The sequence below is a fragment of the Balaenoptera borealis genome, assembly GCF_965194805.1.
Source record: "Balaenoptera borealis genome assembly, chromosome: 15".
Classification (NCBI taxonomy): domain Eukaryota; kingdom Metazoa; phylum Chordata; class Mammalia; order Artiodactyla; family Balaenopteridae; genus Balaenoptera; species Balaenoptera borealis.
Genome location: NC_138871.1, coordinates 62,155,559 through 62,171,732, shown reverse-complemented (window position 1 = coordinate 62,171,732; position 16,174 = coordinate 62,155,559). Strand labels below are relative to the sequence as shown.

Sequence of the window (16,174 nt, the reverse complement as noted above, 5' to 3'; positions counted from 1 at the left end):
TCTTCCCGGCCCAGGGCTCAAATCCGTGTCCCCTGCATTGGCAGGCGGATTCTTAACCACTGCGTGACCAGGGAAGTCCAGGCTATCATCTTTGTTGTAACTTCTGCTTCATTCAAAACTGAGCCTTTCGTATATACGTAGGGCATCTTCACAATTTGCAATTCACATGGCAAGCGACACTGGCCAACTTGAGCATAACTAATTATCCTAATCCCCAAGGAGGTGAGAAGAAGCTAAGAGATGAGCTGAGTCCTCTGTATGTCTCTGAGGCAGGAAGAGTTATCGGGAGGCTTAGACACAGAAAGCCTTCCTTCCATGGCTTTCATAGCACACTGACAACCCATTTGCTTCCAAACAACTAGTACTCAGAGCAGAGATTGCCATGTCTTCCACCACTTCTGGAACACACCATAGTGCCTAGCAGCTGAGCCCTATGAACAGACAGTAACACATACAAGAAGCCAAGTTATCAGAGATGGGGGGAAAACCAACAGATCAGAAAAAGTTTTCAGTGAAATAGGGTTGTGGATGTGATGGACAACTTCCAAAAATAATTAGGTCCATGTAAGTAGATTAAATTATAACAAACATACACAAAAGAGTCCCTGAAACTTAAAAAACAAAAGGAAAGGAGAAAGGTCATGCATGAGATGGGAATTTGTGGCCTGAAAGTGGAAAACTATCTCAAATCATAGGTCAAAATTAATTCCTTAACCAGAAGAATTTTTAAAAATTACTTCCAGACAAAAAGAGCAAGTGACATGCGAAGCAAAAAGATTCTGGTTAGCATCACACGTCTCAACTGCAACACTAAGAATATGATGTTTTTTAGGCCACTGGACAAACAGAGCAGTAATCCCAAATACTATACCCAACCAAGATATCACTTACCTATTAGGATGAAAAAAGAACTGTGGCTTACCAGAGATTCAGAGAGTATATTACCCCACCTGAGGAAAATACTAAGAAACAAACAAGATATTAATTAGAAGAGAGACTTCAATGTAGCGGAAAATAAAGGAAGCAGAGGGAAATAGGGGTGAGCAATAAACCTTAATATACGTGTATATGTGTATATAGCCAAGAGCTAGGGAGGCAAAATGCATGAGACAGTCCTACACAATAAAGAAGGCCTCGGGACCAAAAGATTTCTCAGCTAAGTTCCACCTAATCTTTAACAGGTAATTTCAATGATCTCATATTTAAACAGTTCTAAACCATAGACAAAGACGAAAATCTCCCCAATTCATTTTATGAAACAGCATTATTCTAAAAACATTTTATTGAAAAAAAATGTGTACATGTAAATTAGATGAATTTTCATTAACTAAACAATGCACCATAAACAGGCATTCAGATAAAGAAACAAAACATTACCAGTGCTCCAGAAGTCCCCCTCAGACTTCCTTTCAGACACTGTCTCTTCCCCTGCCTACCTTCCACTGAGGATAACCACTTTCCTGACTTCTAACAGCATAGATTAGTTTTGCCTGTTTTTGTACTTTATATGAAGGAAAGCACATAGCATTCTTTTATATCTGGCTTTTTAGGCTGATCATAATGCTTCTGAGATTCATCCATATGTTGCACATAGTTATAAACTGTTCTCATTGGATCATATTCCATTGTATGAACACACAAAAATGTATTTATCCATTCTACAGGTGGATGGACTTTTAGGTAGTTTCAGGTTTGAGGCTATTAGTAATAGTGTTGCTATAAACATTCTAAAACATATCTTTTGGTGAACATATGTATGCATTTTATTGGGTGTATGCCTAGAAGCAGAATTACTAGATTCCATGGTGTGAATATTTTCACTTTAGTAGATTCTGCCAAATGGTTTTCCAATAAATTGGAAACTGTATTTGAAAAAAGTTGCCTTCTCACCAGCAGTGGGTGAGCCTTCTGATTACTCCCATATTTTGCCAACCTGCATAATTTTTTACACCTAATAAAATAATCCACTAAAGAAATCTATAGACTAATCTCACTTATGAATATTCATGCTAAAGTTCTAAATAAAAGATTAGCAACTGGAATACTGATTTATAAGAAAAGAATAACACATTATGACCAAGCAGGCTTTATTACAAGGAGACAAGAGTGGTTTCATGTCAGCAACTCCACACATAATCCAGCTAGTCAACAGATTAAAAGAAAGTAACACCTGACCACATCAAAAGATGCTGAAAAGGCATTTGATAAAATTAGCAGCTATACCTAACAGAATCTCTTGGTAAAACAGGAAAGAATGTATTTAAATAAGATAAAGATTATTTACCAAGTAGCAACACAAATATTCTAAATAACTAAATACTCAAACTATTTTAGCTAAAATCAATAACAGAGATGCCTGCTATCACTGTTATCACTCAACACTATGATGGCGTTTATAGACAATAAAGATTCTAGAAAAGAATCTGTCAAACATTGCAAAAAACGTTGAATTATTTGTGTCATCATTATATTTCTACAAATCCCAAGAGACTCTAGTGAAAACTGCTGAAATTAATGAGAAAATTTAGCAAGTATATATAGTAAGGTTGTATACAAGGTAAGTACACAGAAAAAAACAGGCTTTTCCTTTATTTATAATAAGCCTTTAGAAATGGAAATGGAAAAAAAAATCCATTCACAGTAATGACCAAAAGGCTAAGAAATAAGAATACATTTGATAAAAAAGACGCAAGACTTAAATGAAGAAAACTCTCAAATCTTACTAAAGCTATAGACAAGACCTGAGCAAACTGAAAATGATACAATTTTCTTAGTTCTTAGAATATCATATGTCAAATTTCCCAAAATTAATCTGAAAATTTAATGCAATTTCAACCCCTAATTGGATAAAGTGATCACAAATTTCAAATGGCCAAGAAAAGTAGTAAAAAGAACAGTAGGTAGGCATGTGGGGTAGGAAAATGCTCTGCCTGATCATTTTATAAAACCACTGTTCACAAACAGAATAGAAATCCACTGTAATTGAATCCATATGATATTGCCATATGTAAAGAGAACTAGAAGTGAAACAGAATAGCATACTGAGAAATAAATCTCATCATATGTGAAAATTTAATATACGACAAAGTTGGTGTTTCAATTAATTGGGAAAAGATAGTTTATTTAATAAAGGGTGCTAGAACAATTGGCAACTCACTCGGAAGAAAGTAAAGTTGCATCCATAGCTTGCATTGTATACAAAAACAAATTCCAAATGGAGTAGACAAATTAAAAATAAATAAATAAAATGCAAAAGCCATTCCAGGAGACTATACATGCCGCTCAGGGGTGAAGACCTTAAACAATACAGAATACTTCAAAATATTTATATATTCATAAATGTCTGTATTTTGAAAAATAAAATAATATATTGGATATATACCAATATAAAGTTTTGAATGGGAAAAGATATTATAAATATGGTCAATAGACAAATCAAAGATCTGGAGAAAATTAGCAAATAATAAGAGAAAGAGTTTATAATACACAAAGAGCACTTATAATTTTTTTAAAAGACTGAAAATATGGGCGAAATGTTAATAAAAATCAAAAATCAAAATGAATAAAAATGAATAAAAATTTTAAATGTGAATTAAAAAATACAAATATGCAATTCACCTTAAGAGTGAAATCCAAATGGCTAAGTTTTCTATGGAAAAAGTACTTATTAATGTGGTTAATAGACAGCTTATAAGAGTTAGAAAAAAATGTTTGCAACCAAGAGTAGGAAGGCTTAATATATAAAAAGCTCCTACAAACTAAATAAAAAGACAAACACAATAGAAACATGAGCAAAAATATGAATAAAAATTAAAATGAATATAAAGGTACAAATAAAAATATGAATATTTATGGTAGGCAGAATTCTAAGATGGTCCCCATGATCTCTGCCCCTGGTGTTACTCCTATGATAATGCTACATTTACAGGGCAAAGGGCCTTTGCAGATGTAACTAAGGATACTAACCAGTTGACATTAACATACAGAAATTATCTGGGTGGACTTAACCTAGTCACATGAGCCCTTTAAAAAGACTGGTAGCAGAAAACAAAGAGTCAAAGCATGAGAAGGATTCGAGGTATGCCTGCTAGCTTTGAAGATGGAGGGGACCACGTGCAAGGGCTGGAGGGTAGCCTCTAGGAGCTGAGAACAACCCTAGTTGACAGTCAGCAAGGGAATAGAGACCTCCATCTTGCAACCATCCTACAATCCCAAGGAAGCGAATTCTGCCAACATGTATGAGCTTGGAAGTGAATTCTTCCCCAGAGCCTTCAGCTAAGAGCCCAGCCTGGCACACACCTTCATTCCAGCCTTACTGGAAACTAAATAGAGAGCCCAATCAAAGCCTGCTTGAAGTTCTAACCCACAGAACCATGAGATAATCAGTGGGTGGTGTTTTAAGCTGTTAAATTTGTGGTAATTTGTTATGCAGAGATAGAAAACTAATACAATAAGTAAATTATGAATGAAATCCAAATGACCAAAGAACATATGGAAAGTTTTCCAGATTTACAGTAGTAATGAAAATGCAAATAAAAAAAACACTGCGAAATCACTATACCCACCACCAGGCTTTTTTTCCTTTCCTTTTCTTTTTTTTAAATGCTACAACAGTTTTTGCTAATGGGTATAAAGGGTAACAGTATTTTTGTACATTTACTGATGGAAATATAAACTGTCCCAGCCTTTTTGGGAGGCAACCTGTCAACATTTATTTAAAAATTTTAAATCGACATACCCCTTAACCCAGCAATCCTACTCCAGGGAATCTATTCCATAGAAGTAAAACCATCATGGTCATGAATATGTGCACAGGCACAATTACCATAATAGTAAAAACATGGTGACAAAGTAAATGCCCATCAATATGGAAGAGGTTTAATAACCTCTTCATCATCATACAGTATTACCCAGCACTAAAAAGAGTAAGAGCTATGACAGACTTGGAGGGATTTTTATCATACATTGTTGGATAAGAAAAGATGCAGAGGATATATATGATCCCATTTAAAGCAAACTGACCCACCCAAAAAATCTCATTATATATAAAATTGTGTGTGTATATTAAGAAATTTAAAAGCGATTATATATGTATAGACTTGTAAGGGGCTCACAATACACATTACATTTTAGAAGTTGCAGAGTAACTGTAGAAAAAGACAAAGCCCCGTATGTAATGTTTGTGTATACATATTTGTATGAATAAGAATAGATATATCAGGCTGCTACAAGGGAGGTGGGAGTGAAATGGTATGGCGGGGTATGATTAGTTTTGCCATTATGCATCTTTATTATTTCATTTATTGCTCTTTTGTGATGTTCTTTTAATTAACTGTATTAAATTATAGTACTATTAATTTGTATCACTCTTTTAATCTAACATCAAATCATCTCCCTTCCCTTTTTTTTCCTCAGTACTTATCACTAATATTCAATGTATTTTACTTATTTGTTGTTTGTTTTCCCCAACTATAATGTCAGCTGCAGGTAAAGGATTTTATCTGTTCACTGCTGAAGGCCAGCACCTAGAACTCTCTGGCACATAGCAGGCACTCAACTATTGAGGAAACTAATATTTTATGTATAATTTAAGGGTTCCCCTTGATGTTCATTTTAACCTGATTTCTCCTAAAAAACCTGATATTTCAGAAGCTATCAGGAGTGTGACGGAATTACATAAGAAGACTGAATTCAGGGAGTGAATAATAGTTCTTTGATACTTATTACTGCCTGACATTTTATCAGGTGTTATATATCTATTATCTCAAGTCAATCTAAGTAGGCAGATCTATAATACCCATTTTGTAGATGAAAAACCAACTCAGATTAGCTTATCTAAAGTCTCATGGCCAATAAATGTCCTGTGCCCAGGCCAAAATCCTGTTCTTTCCTCTGTGCTATACTGATTGTAAAGGAATCATGTTTCAATAATTTAAAAAGAGATAACAGTTCTTACATAATATATAGGTTTAATATTATTTTGATTTATTTAGTTGAATATTTCATAGTCACATAAGTCACTGCTCTGTTGATGATTCTATTAATGATTTAGAAGTCATTTGACTGTTAAATATAAATACCCTGTCCCTAACTAGTGTTCCTGAAACAATTAAGCTGTTCAGCTCAAGGTCTCAAGCCTCCTGGGCCCTGCTGGAGTGGCAGCAGCACCCCAAGACAACACAGAACTATTCCTAGGAGACGTAATAAACATTCAATTACCATCAAATCTTCAAGACAAAATCAGCCCCAAGAACATCCTGAGGGATTTTGTCCCAGACTCTTCCAACTCCAAAGCAAGCTCCCCAGAGAAATGTCTTTCTTGACAACCTTCTACTGGGAGAAGTTTCCTACCTCTTTGGAGAAAAATGCCCGTCAGGAAGAGCAGGACCATCTGAGGGTCACAAGGGAAAGGAGTGGTGGACCCTGTCTGGGCCCAAGACAGTCAAGGCAGGGTTAGGTTCCAGACTGGAGAGTTCCCTGTCAAGGGATCAGAGGCCAGTGGGTTGGTGTTCAGGAGGATAGGGGACAGAAGGGATACCACAGCAGGGCTTAGAGAGATCTCCTACTCCCCCGCATGCTTTGCTCAGTTCCAAAGCAGCCAAAACTGGAAGTGCGTAGCAGAAGAGGGTGCTGCCTTGGGCATTCTGTTGCCACCTTTCAGGTGAGGTCCAGATTCGTCCCCAAGGAGGGTGCAGACCTCAATCTTAGCGTCAGCTCCACAGACCTAAATACATTTGAGATTGCCAAGGGACTGGCAGGGATGCTTTTTTCTTTTCCTTTGTTTTTGGTGATCTGGATAGATTTAGAGTTTCAAAATGTGTTCTCTGATCACTCAACCAATAAATATTTATCGAGTACTTTCTATATGGTAAGGCACCAGGAGAAGTGTTGAGGAATATAAGAAAAACAAATATGGTCCCTGCCTCAAGGAGCTTAGAGACAGCAGCAAACAAATAACCATCAACTCTTATTTTTTAGGTGACAAGTGAGCAATACCTAATATGTAAAATCTGAGTTGAGAATGGGGTTAGAATCAAAGCATTCAGAATAAAACTCATCAATACCTGCTCCTCATGCCTCAAAAAAAAAAAAAAAAAACCACAAGATTTTGAAAGATATGTATGTAAATTAGACTTATTGTATATTCCCTGCCAATCTTTGTACTCCCAAAACAATTCTAAAATTCACACAAAATAAAATGTGATTATCCGCAGAGGCAAGCTGTATGTAACTTGCATACATCAAGGGTATAAAACTGCCTTGATCTACAACCTTCAAGTTCAAAAGTAAAATTATTTCTGCCCCCAGAAAGCAATGTTTCTAAGAGAAAAAAGTCTGCTTGCAAGTTTTATTTTTTTTTATTGTAATCATCACATATATATTCCTAGGTATCCTACAACAATGAGAAATAAGGAGCTTATTGTCCTGCTTGTTTAAAAGGCTGATCAAAGGAATAAAATAAAGTCTGAATGTTTTAGAGTTGGGAAAAAACCTCGTTTCTTCTGACCCTGAGATATACAAGGAAACTGAACAGGTACTATTTCATTGAAAAAGTTTCCTCTTAAACGAACTGATTGTTAAATGGTATTTTGGCTAAACAAGCATACTTTCAAAATCTGTGCATGGCAATTGGCAGAATCTAACCTTATCCTTGTTAGCTCTGAAGGGACGCTATTAACATTACTTACGTGGTATACATGCTCTATCTTAATGTTCCATTCATTTCAACATTTATCAGATGCACAAGGCTCCATGGTTTACCTGCAAGCTATGTATAAAAATACTGCTTTTCCAGTCAGCAAAATACTAAGATATTTACCACATATGAAAGAATTCCTACATGGCACTTGAGTATTGGTGGGGAGCGGGGGTCAGGCGTGTTATCCATAAATTACTGCAAAAAGATACGTGAGACCATTGCGTTCTTTTTCTAAAATACACACTGAGTGAAATAATTCTATCAATAGGATATTCTGAAATATGTGGGCTCAAAGCTTGTAGAAAAATATGTAAATATTTTAAAAAATGCTTCTAAAAGCACAAAGTCATTCAAAACAACAGAACTCATTCTATAAAAATGATTCTATCTTTTCATGAGATTACCACTTGGCTACATTAGGACATTTCTTACATGTCTGGTCTTCATTCTGACATATGCAGATGACACAGCATAACCTGGGCTTATGTTAATATAGCTTCCTACAATATAATAAAAAGCTATGTTGTCTGACACTTTAACCGGGGGACTCCTGGATACTTTTGATGTAGTTCCCCAAAATCTTTAATTTAGATGACAGGGATCAATGACAAAAAAAGCCAGAACTGGAACCATTCACTTTTACAGATCAAAAGGCTCTCAGAGGTCATCTTTACAAGTCTTTTAACAAGAAAGGAAGACAATGGGTGATGGGTCCAGATCAGAGGCTGTGTTTTCCTTTTCAGTGTGGTACATCTTTCCCCACACCCGCACCCAAGTTATCCAGCACCAAAAGTAAACTTTCTGATGAGTTTCTTTTGCTTTAAGGTAAGTTAATCTTATTTATTTCTGAAAAATTACTGCCTTGGTCCCACTTCCATAAGGAAGGAGTAGGTGATGTCAGTATACATTAACATTTCAACACATTTTATATACACCACAAGCTGCTTATTTTCTCAACATATGCTTAACATAAAATTTTGCTTTCCATGCATGCAGTTTTTTTTTTTTAATTAAAGAAAGTTTTTCAGTTTGGGAATTCTCATTTGTGAATGATGGGTTTCCCTACCATTACCCTTAATTTGATGATGCTATTATATGAGGTAATTCAAAAATATCTTTGGTTTGAGGTTATAGATTGGGAACCTGATACACACCCTGGATCTTATAAGGACATGAAAAACTTTGGCATGTGAATTAATAATACTAATTCTAGTACTCCAAGTGCTATTTAACATGTTTTGCTGTGGGTTCTCCTTTATATCACTGGATTAACTCTCTCTTTAAAGAGGCACACAGGAAAAGTCAAAAGGGAGTTAGCATCTGGACCAGTCTTCCTGTAAGGTGAATGGCTAAATAACCAAGGACGAGAGAATTTTCTATGAAACAGACCCTTCCAGTAGGAAAGATATTGCAGATTTTATTCTCCCAAATAGTCAGATCCTTCTTCAAGTCTGACCAAAAACACCATTACCTTTAGTCTAATAACAACTAAGAATAAGAAAGGGCTTAGGGTTTTGTAAGATCTAAGTGAAACTTGAAGTGAGTGATTTTCCGTTTGGTGGGTTTTGCATTCTGTTTGGTTTTGAAAGTATATAAAATATACTAAATTAGAATTTGTGTTTCAGAAAATATGGAATCTAATTTTCAAAGTTGCATGTCAGCGCTTCTCCACAGAGCTAGAGCGTCCCCATCATTGTAAACGACAGGTATAACTGAGAAGTAACAAGTGGAGGGATGTGTTATGGTTATAGTGTTGGATGCTGCCAGATTTCCAGGTGTTCCTGGGGAATATCTAAGTGCCAGGACAACCTAGGACCCTTCAAAACCTCAGTGGTGCCCTTGGGAAACCTAAAGCAGGTTAGAATACCATTCTGAACCTGGGCTGACCCCAGAGGGTCCATCAGTCCCTGAAAAACTTTTGGAGTCCTCTTGACCTTCTGAGCTAGATTACTCTAAAACAACTCCAGCAAATCACGTCTCAGTTCTCATTACAAGGGACAAAAGGGACATTTCTGACACTACTGAAAAATGTGTACATACCAAAGAATAGAACACTTGTTACTACAGCAGCATATGAAACATCATAGAACAGTGGATAGTTTCAAGGACACCAGAAGCGGTACCTTTTAGATTCTATATATTATTGTGGCTCCAGAGTGGAACAAAGAGATAGTGAGTTCTGAGCAGAAGCCCTTGAAAAATAATGTTGATCTGAAGGAGCAAGGGGTAGAAGGCTTACGCTTGCCAAACAAAGAAAAAATAAAAGCACATTAAATTTATATGTGTATGTGTATGTATAATTTTTTAAATTATGTAACTGAACACTTGAGAAAAAATATACATATGTCCCTGAAAGTATCATGATCCAATCGTGTGGGGTATTTTAATTTTACTGGTTTTCCAAAGCCCCAAACTCTCTATAATGATAAATTTCTCCACCTTCCTTACAATCAATAATTAAGATTGGTTCATTACTTTGGATTCACATCTACTTTGTCTAATACACTTTTATTTCTCTGCCCCCCTTTACTACCTAACCCCCAAAACAAAATCAGGTTGTATTAAAGTATTTTAACTGCAAACCCACTAGATTCCAAATCTGACAAATATTTCAATTCATGAGACACCTATAGCACATTATCTATATTTGTACACTTTATTTAAAAACAAATAATACACTTAGAGCCACCAAAAAAGGATATCTTAATTAGCTTATCCATACCCTGAATTTACAAAAGAAACTTCTTGCACCACAAAAATTAGCATTTGGATTAATTTACATTAATTGATATTACACCTAAATTTTAAAATACCTGAAGATCAAACAATCTGGCCCAGGGATCACCAGTTGGAGGGGTGAAGGGGTGTGGAGAAAAGGAGTTATTGATGAATCTGAACTGATGATGCCCTGAGGTCAGCTCTAGTAAACTGAAGTGGAGAAGACATAAAATAACCAGTAGATTACAGGATTTGTAATCCTTCTGGATTACAAAACCAGAAGTGGTTCCTCCTGAAAACAGGTATTAGATCATATAGTTGGGATAGGTATAGGGGATACCTCTTAATCTGGATTGGAAAAAAGCTGTGTGGAGAAGGGGGTTGTATTTGTTTCTCACAAGAGGCAAACTTCAGCCAAACAATGAAAAGAAAGTACGGAGGGTGGTATGTGGTAGACTGAAGGCTTTCTGATTGCTGATAACACCAAATTTAGCAGCTCTCTACAAGTCAACTGAAATACCATTCTCTAAGACATTTTCAGAGAGGAGCTAACACACAACCAGGGAAAAATCATTCTACGTTAACAAGGCACTCACTGGTTCACAGCCTGTTAAAAACCCAGGCAGACATTAGAGTTAATTTAAATTAAAATGAACTTTCTAATTTGCATCCCAGGGATGACGGGCATGTGGTCCCAGTTAAATCAAATCTAAAGCTTGACTAGCAAAGATCCAGAAAATTCTGACTCTTAAGCACCACTTCAGGAATACTCCTAGAATAAATAAGTGGGGTCTAGAGATCTCTGTTTGGCTTTATATTCGCTTTTTTTTTTTTTGGATTAAAAAAAAAAGATACAATCTGTTTAATACTCTGTGAACCCGGCATCCCTTACAATGACACTGAGATCCAGTTGGATGATGGATATATAGCCAATTAAAAAACTTTCAGTGGCACAAGTAGAATGATTCAAATCATCTACCAAGGACCTGACCTGTCCTTTGTTTTTTAAACACAGATATGTTAGTTTTCTGGACCTTCTTCTAAAATGAACTGAAGGAATTGATACGTTTCAGAAAAATATACATACAATTTCTGTCAGTTACTACTTTTGTACAACCTGAATCCCAGTGTTAAACAAAATAATGCAATTATATAAATAACTAAACAACCCAGTAACAGAGGCAACTTCTGAGCAAATAAAATTAATGATTAGATACTTGAAATAGCTTTCAAAGAATAAAGTAAGCTGAAGAAAATTATACTTAAGAGCTCTTTTCCCATGTAAATCAACAACAGTTTGGCTCTTGGCTGAAAGCATCACACAGACATATACTAACCAGAGACTATCTCCAAGTCATTATCAACATTGATGATAAATTTTAAGCAGTTCTTTCAAAAGAAAATCAAAATTAATTCTAAGCTTTTCAATCTGATTTGTGACATCTTTGTTCAATATAACTTAAATGACAAAGCCTGAGAAAAGCACCAACACAGATTTTTAAATTGCATCCAACCATTATTTTAGATGTCATAAAGATTTGCTTGAGTCAAAATGGCAGCAATGACAAAGAGGTAGATATGAAAGATGCCATTTAAATACTATTCTTAGGTGGAATTTGAACTAGTTCAGGTGTTTAGTTTAAAAATGATTTTTACTAGTTGAATCTTCATCACATAAGAATCATGACATGCTCTTGTGTAAAGGGGAAATATATGAAGTGCTAAAAAAGTGAGCCTTTAAAAATTACATTTACTTAGCCAACGTTAATGAGATCCCATAATTTTGGTGAATCAATAATTTCTCCTACTACCTGAACTTGACTTACAATGAAAGAATAGCCATTTTCTTCTCTACTGAAATTTCTAGGAATTCACATTCAAAATTCTTGGAAAGTACTTATGGTGCTCAGAAGAGCACGAAGACAGCGCATGAAATGTCCCCTGAAGTCCTAGAAGTTGAACAGATACATTAAAAAGACATTGATGGTCACAAATCAGGACCTTCACAGATTGGCAAACACTCACACACACACACACACACACACACACACACACACACACTCTCTCTCTCTCCCTCTCTCTCTCTCTCACACCCCTTCCCCCACAAAGAAACTCAATCCTCATCCTCACTGTAAGGCTGCATTTGTATTTTTTTTTTTTTTAAAGGCACCTCTCTTTCTCTAGCTATTGCCTTCTTGATGATATCTGTTTTGTCAAAAATCCTGAATGTTCAATGGAAATAGTTCAGTACTGAGAATGGAATACTTTTCAATTCACATTTGAATAGCCAGGTTTTCTTACATTCAGATTTTAATAAACTAGAATGACAGTCTTTAAAACAAGCATGCTAGCCTATAATGAATATATAGTATATACAGTAATTTAAACATTTAGAACTATATATTATACTGCAAAAGCAAACAGCACAACACTCATCATACTCGTCATCACCTGCTGTGTACACTACCTCCAAAAATGAACATACAAAACAGTAAAATGCACCTATGGTTTTATATATATATATATAGTCTATATATATTATATATATTCCTACAATATATATAATATATATTTATAAAATATACATACATTTTAGACATTTTCAAATAAATCTTCATCATTATCTCCAAAAGAAATTTATAGCAAGAATACTGAAGGAATGAAAGTCAGATAAACAAAAAATTTCTCACAAAGTTCGTTATCAGTGATACAGCTCAATTTCCCCCCTTTTAGTCATAACTAAAATGATTATAAAAGCTAAATACTTTGCATAACTAATTATCTGTTTAATGGCAAAAATTGCTAAACTTGTTCAATAGAAAAATACTGAAGGTCATTATATCACTTATGTTAAATATCTGTCTATGGTTCAAGTAGCAAATGAGCTCCATATGACAGCTGAGTTTTGAGAAGGGTGCTGCAAGCTCCCAGAGATGTATCCATAGCATGTGAAGATAAGGCAGGGACCCACATCTCCTGCTGATTTTCATACTATTCCAATACATTTCATCCAAAATATTTACAAATGAAGCACTATGACAGCATTTCAGTGACTGTTCAAATCTGGAATTTGTTCATTTTGTCAATTTTCATTGAATTTTTGATAAGCTGAGGGAAAAATCAGACACATATATATGCTTCTATCTGGTTGGAAGACAGCTTTGGCTCATTTCTACACTGAGATCATAACAGTGCTAGTGGAGAAGAATCTCTGTTTCTGGGTACAATCTCCAAGAGCACAGCACTGGCTTTCTAAGGAACTTTCAACAGTTCCATCATTTGCACTACAGTCTACATATCTCATGGTTGTTTTCTACTTACTAACAGAAAAATGCATTTCAACCATGCGGCATAAAACGCAGATGAAGAGAGTGTCTTGGTTTTGAGAATTCCAGTGACAGAAGGAAAGCAGGCACTGCAGACCTTGGAAAGTAATTAAAGCAATAATTGGTAGAACAATAGCCTGTAGTCATCCATCACAAATATGCCAATTAAGAGCACCTGACTGGAATTTTCCAGTATCCTTCTACAAATGTTAGGTCAGCAACATCATTTATTTACTTTGTGAACAATCAAAAGAGGAATTCGCCAAACACAATGTGGAATTCTATACCTGCATGGGAATATAAACATTTAACTGGTAGCTCATATCCAGGTCAAATCATTTGAATACACAAAGGAGTCCCTTGAGCCCACTGTGAACCAAAGCACAGATGAAATGACAAGGTAGCTGTGTCAAAATATTAAAGCATATCTGTATATCAATTAGGCAAATTTAACACAGGTCTTTAAAGAAAACTTGCCTGTATACTACAGAATTCCAGAGGCAGATAAGCAGAAATTTTAAAGAAAAACTGTCAATTAATATTGACACTATCGTGATAAAACTTCTTCAGGGAGTAGATGTACATATTATCAGAAGTGCCATTGTTATGCTAATGGAATACACGGGCATAGGAATGTAGGAATTATATTAAAAGGTTACAATATTTACGGATATGGACTTTTTTTAAGTCTGAGAGCCTATTAAAAATACATTTTGCTGAAAATTTGGGTATTAGTAACTTATTTCTAATTTCCAGATTGGTCTCTGACATTTTGGGCAAATAAGAAAGAGTGTGAGGAGAGGTGAGACAGTTGTAGGGATGAGGTCTATATACTGGGTCCAGACAGTGGGGTCATGGAAATCCCAAGAGTTGACCATATGTGGGTCATAGGTAAGGTGCGCTCAGGGAACCCTGGTTCTTCAAGAATGGTTTTCCCCAGAAACAGTACTGATTCACTGCCTATTAAAACATGCTGTGTATTCCAATTAGACACTGGAGGTGGGGTAGGGAGAGGGAAAGAAAGAGAGAACCCTTTAGCCAATATTATACACCAAACTATTCCATCCAGATTTCCAAGAGGTTCTTCTTCTTAGAGATATTAATAAGGGAATTCCTGGGGCACAAAACATTTGCTTTATTTAGTACTTCTGCAAAAGCAGCCGCCTGAGGTTAACCATATCCTTTGGACTATTAAAACATAATAATTATGAACTATTTTTGGTAGGTGTCAGATAATTTGAATATAAGAGACAAAGAAGAAAGAGTAGAGATCATCTGAAGCATGGTTATGTGGGTTTTGATAAATAAGTACTTGCAAATAACTTCCAGCTTTTCAACCACTGAAAGGTAAGATTTCATTGATAGGAAATAATCACTCTGGTACTATAAACATCCCATGAATAAAATGAATTTTAAAATTAACAGAAATTATTAGAAAGATATGACCTGCTTGCCATTAAAAATAAACAGAATCTTAAACCTGAATAAGTTAAATCCTTTAGTAAAAGCAGACTCTATCAACTATTCTTCATAATGGTGAGTGCTTTTGACAGCTAAACTTTAGAATGGTACCAAATCTATTTTCAAAAATGTAATACAATATAGAAATCTGCTTAAAAACTAAATATTTGTTTAGCATTTCTGAATAATAATATATTTAACATGTTATTGCATTTCTTTTTTTCCCTCTAATAGGTAAAATGTTTTGCCAGGTGCTTTATGAGAACAGTTGAAAGGAGAGCTAAATTAAAAACTCATTTTAACACTGCCTGGTCATTATGCACATAGGGGTTAGTACAACAGATATGATAAAGATTACTGTTTTGACTACCTAATATGTTTAACAAGATTTCTCAGGGGAGAACTAGGTCTAAATTTCCATTCTTCCTCTACTCATTCCCAGCCATCAACCTTTTTAATTATCCCTTATAATGTGCCCTATTTACTTAATAGGGGTAAGCTAAACCTATGTTCTTCGCTCAGGCCTGCCTAGCGAATTAGAACCACCTCAGAAATAAAAGCTCCTATTTTGGGAAAAATTTTAAAGTTTTCAGGCTCACAGATTCAGCTGAGCTTGCAGCAACCTGAACAAACCTTAGGTTTAGAAAACGAATTGCAAAACTATACTTTAACAAATGTTCTCTGTGCTCCTTCAGCAGAACAAAAGGGCTGGATGGGTTGACTCTTGCCCCGGTCTTCTGTATCTCTTTTGTGCAGTTGATTATTTATAAAGAGCTAGAAGGTGAAGATGATGCAATGTGTCATACAAAGACTTTAGCCAGTGCATCAGCCCCAGCACTGGCTATATAGCATTTGGATGGGTGGAAAGCTACATCATGAATTGATTCTTCAAACTTTTTCCGATGAGCTGTGAACTCTTGGATACACGTCTTACTTTCTAGGTTCCATAAACGTATTGAACAGTCATGAC

The 16,174-nt window shown here is 35.4% G+C and overlaps 1 protein-coding gene across 3 annotated transcripts in view; it reads right to left on the bottom strand.

Moving 5' to 3' along the window:
* Positions 1 to 16,174, bottom strand: part of STRN (striatin) — a 132,684-nt gene that overhangs the window by 12,758 nt on the left and 103,752 nt on the right. For all 3 annotated transcript variants that reach the window (XM_082356706.1, XM_082356708.1, XM_082356707.1), the window contains one exon: positions 1 to 16,174. This exon is cut by the window's left edge and continues 12,758 nt beyond it. In XM_082356706.1, coding sequence (XP_082212832.1) covers positions 16,005 to 16,174 — 170 coding nt within the window. In that variant the 3' untranslated portion in view covers positions 1 to 16,004.